This window comes from Alligator sinensis, unplaced genomic scaffold (assembly GCF_000455745.1).
Source record: "Alligator sinensis unplaced genomic scaffold, ASM45574v1 scaffold836_1, whole genome shotgun sequence".
Taxonomy (NCBI): domain Eukaryota; kingdom Metazoa; phylum Chordata; order Crocodylia; family Alligatoridae; genus Alligator; species Alligator sinensis.
In genome coordinates, this window is record NW_005842667.1 from 860,174 (window position 1) to 861,873 (window position 1,700).

At 41.1% G+C, this 1,700-nt stretch overlaps 1 protein-coding gene across 1 annotated transcript in view; it reads right to left on the reverse strand.

The window, feature by feature from the left end:
- Positions 1–1,700, reverse strand: part of LOC102387122 (delta and Notch-like epidermal growth factor-related receptor) — a 77,340-nt gene that overhangs the window by 48,134 nt on the left and 27,506 nt on the right. Inside the window, exon 4 of the mRNA XM_025215736.1 lies at positions 1,404–1,517. Within this exon, the coding sequence (XP_025071521.1) occupies positions 1,404–1,517 (114 nt within the window). The remainder of the gene's footprint in view (positions 1–1,403; positions 1,518–1,700) is intronic.

Below are 1,700 nucleotides of genomic sequence, written 5' to 3' on the forward strand. Positions count from 1 at the left end.
CTACGATTTCCATTTTGGTGGCTCGTTCACCCAGAGCATCCGGAGCTCTGTTCCATGGAGCCTAGCAACCTCCACGAGACCGTCTGTGTTGTCTGTCTGTAGCCGCAACTCAAGCAAGTTTTCCAGCCTACACCACTGCCATCTCGGTATAAATAAACAATCTTTAAAACTACCGATACGCGTTTGTGCCTAATTCCAGCTCGACGGCCTCCCCTCTCCGACCCAGCATGCCCGGGCTGCTGGCCACAGCCCGCGTGCAGCACAAAAAAGGGCTCGTGTCGCTCCCGGCCTGCACAACCCTATGGCCAAATCTCCGAATCTTTTCCAAATCGATTTGGAAGCTAAAGCTTCCCACAATTCGATTTGGATTTGTAGATTCAGCCTCCAAACCATCTGAATCATCTCCAAATCTGAATCATGATCTGAAGCTCTGCACAGCCCTACAGGGGAGCCATGAGGGGCCCAATCCTTGTTGTGGCAACACAGTCCCAGCCCCTTCCCTGCTATCTGCTCTGAGGCGCACATGCCAAGAAAATACCTTTGCGTGCCAAGACAATGGTCTTCCCCTTCTGAGACTGTATGGAAATTGTGTAGAAAATGGATCTCCAATATTCTCTCTTTATTTCTCGTTCCAGGTTCAATTTTGCGAATACAAAGCACTCTAGGCCTCAAAGCATTTGAGTACTTAAGTATTGTTTTTTTCTTAAGTATGTGATTATCCCAAGGATTTCAATGAAATTATATGCTTGAAATTATGCACATACTTGAATGCTTTGTTGGACAAAGGCAAGATTGCTCAGTATTCTCCAAGCCAAAGCTCTGTCTGAGCTTCAGGTCAAAATCAAATCTTCTTTTGCTCAGCTTACATTAGCCCTCTTGAGCACTTATTACTGTCACCAGCCCATCTTTGCATACTGGAACTCTTCCATCCAAAAGTAGCAAATAAAACCTGGAAGAGTGAGCCATGTCAAAATATCCCAAAGAAAAGCATAAAGTATATAGCCCAAAAAGGATAAAATAGCTTTCCCTAAAAAACCAAGGTATTTGGACTAGTAAACGAAACCAGTAAACTATTATATTAAATGTAGATTTAAGCTATAATATCTGGATTTAGAGGTTACAGCTCATATTTAGTGCTTTGATTTACAGCTACCTTTAGGTACAATAATTCACAATTAATATGTCATTATCATTTTAATTTCACATTATATTTCCCAGAATTCCAAAATGGGATATTGCTGCTTTATAATTTCTTCCCTGTAAAAGTGCCTGCTTTAAAATACCTCATAACTCATATGAAAAAAATGCGCAGATGCACAGCATCAGATGGCATATATCTGACATTTGCATTCTTTGACACAGTTACTAACAATAATACCCCATGTAATTTAAAAATTACTTACCTGTAAATCCAGGTGCACAAATGCATGTAGCATTTAGACCTTCACTGTTACATGTGCCACCATTATGACAGCTAATATTAACACAGGGATCTTTGTATAGTTCACAGTGCCTTCCTGAGAAGAAATAACAATAAGTGTTGTTAACATTATGTATATTTCTGATCAGTAAAAAAAAAATCAGAGGGATTAATGGATCAATCCATTAAAAACAGGAATCAATTTTATCCAAACGTACATTAAAATAGATGTTGCTGCCAGGGCCATCCCTGGGGGGGGGTGGGGGGGGGGGGGGGGGAG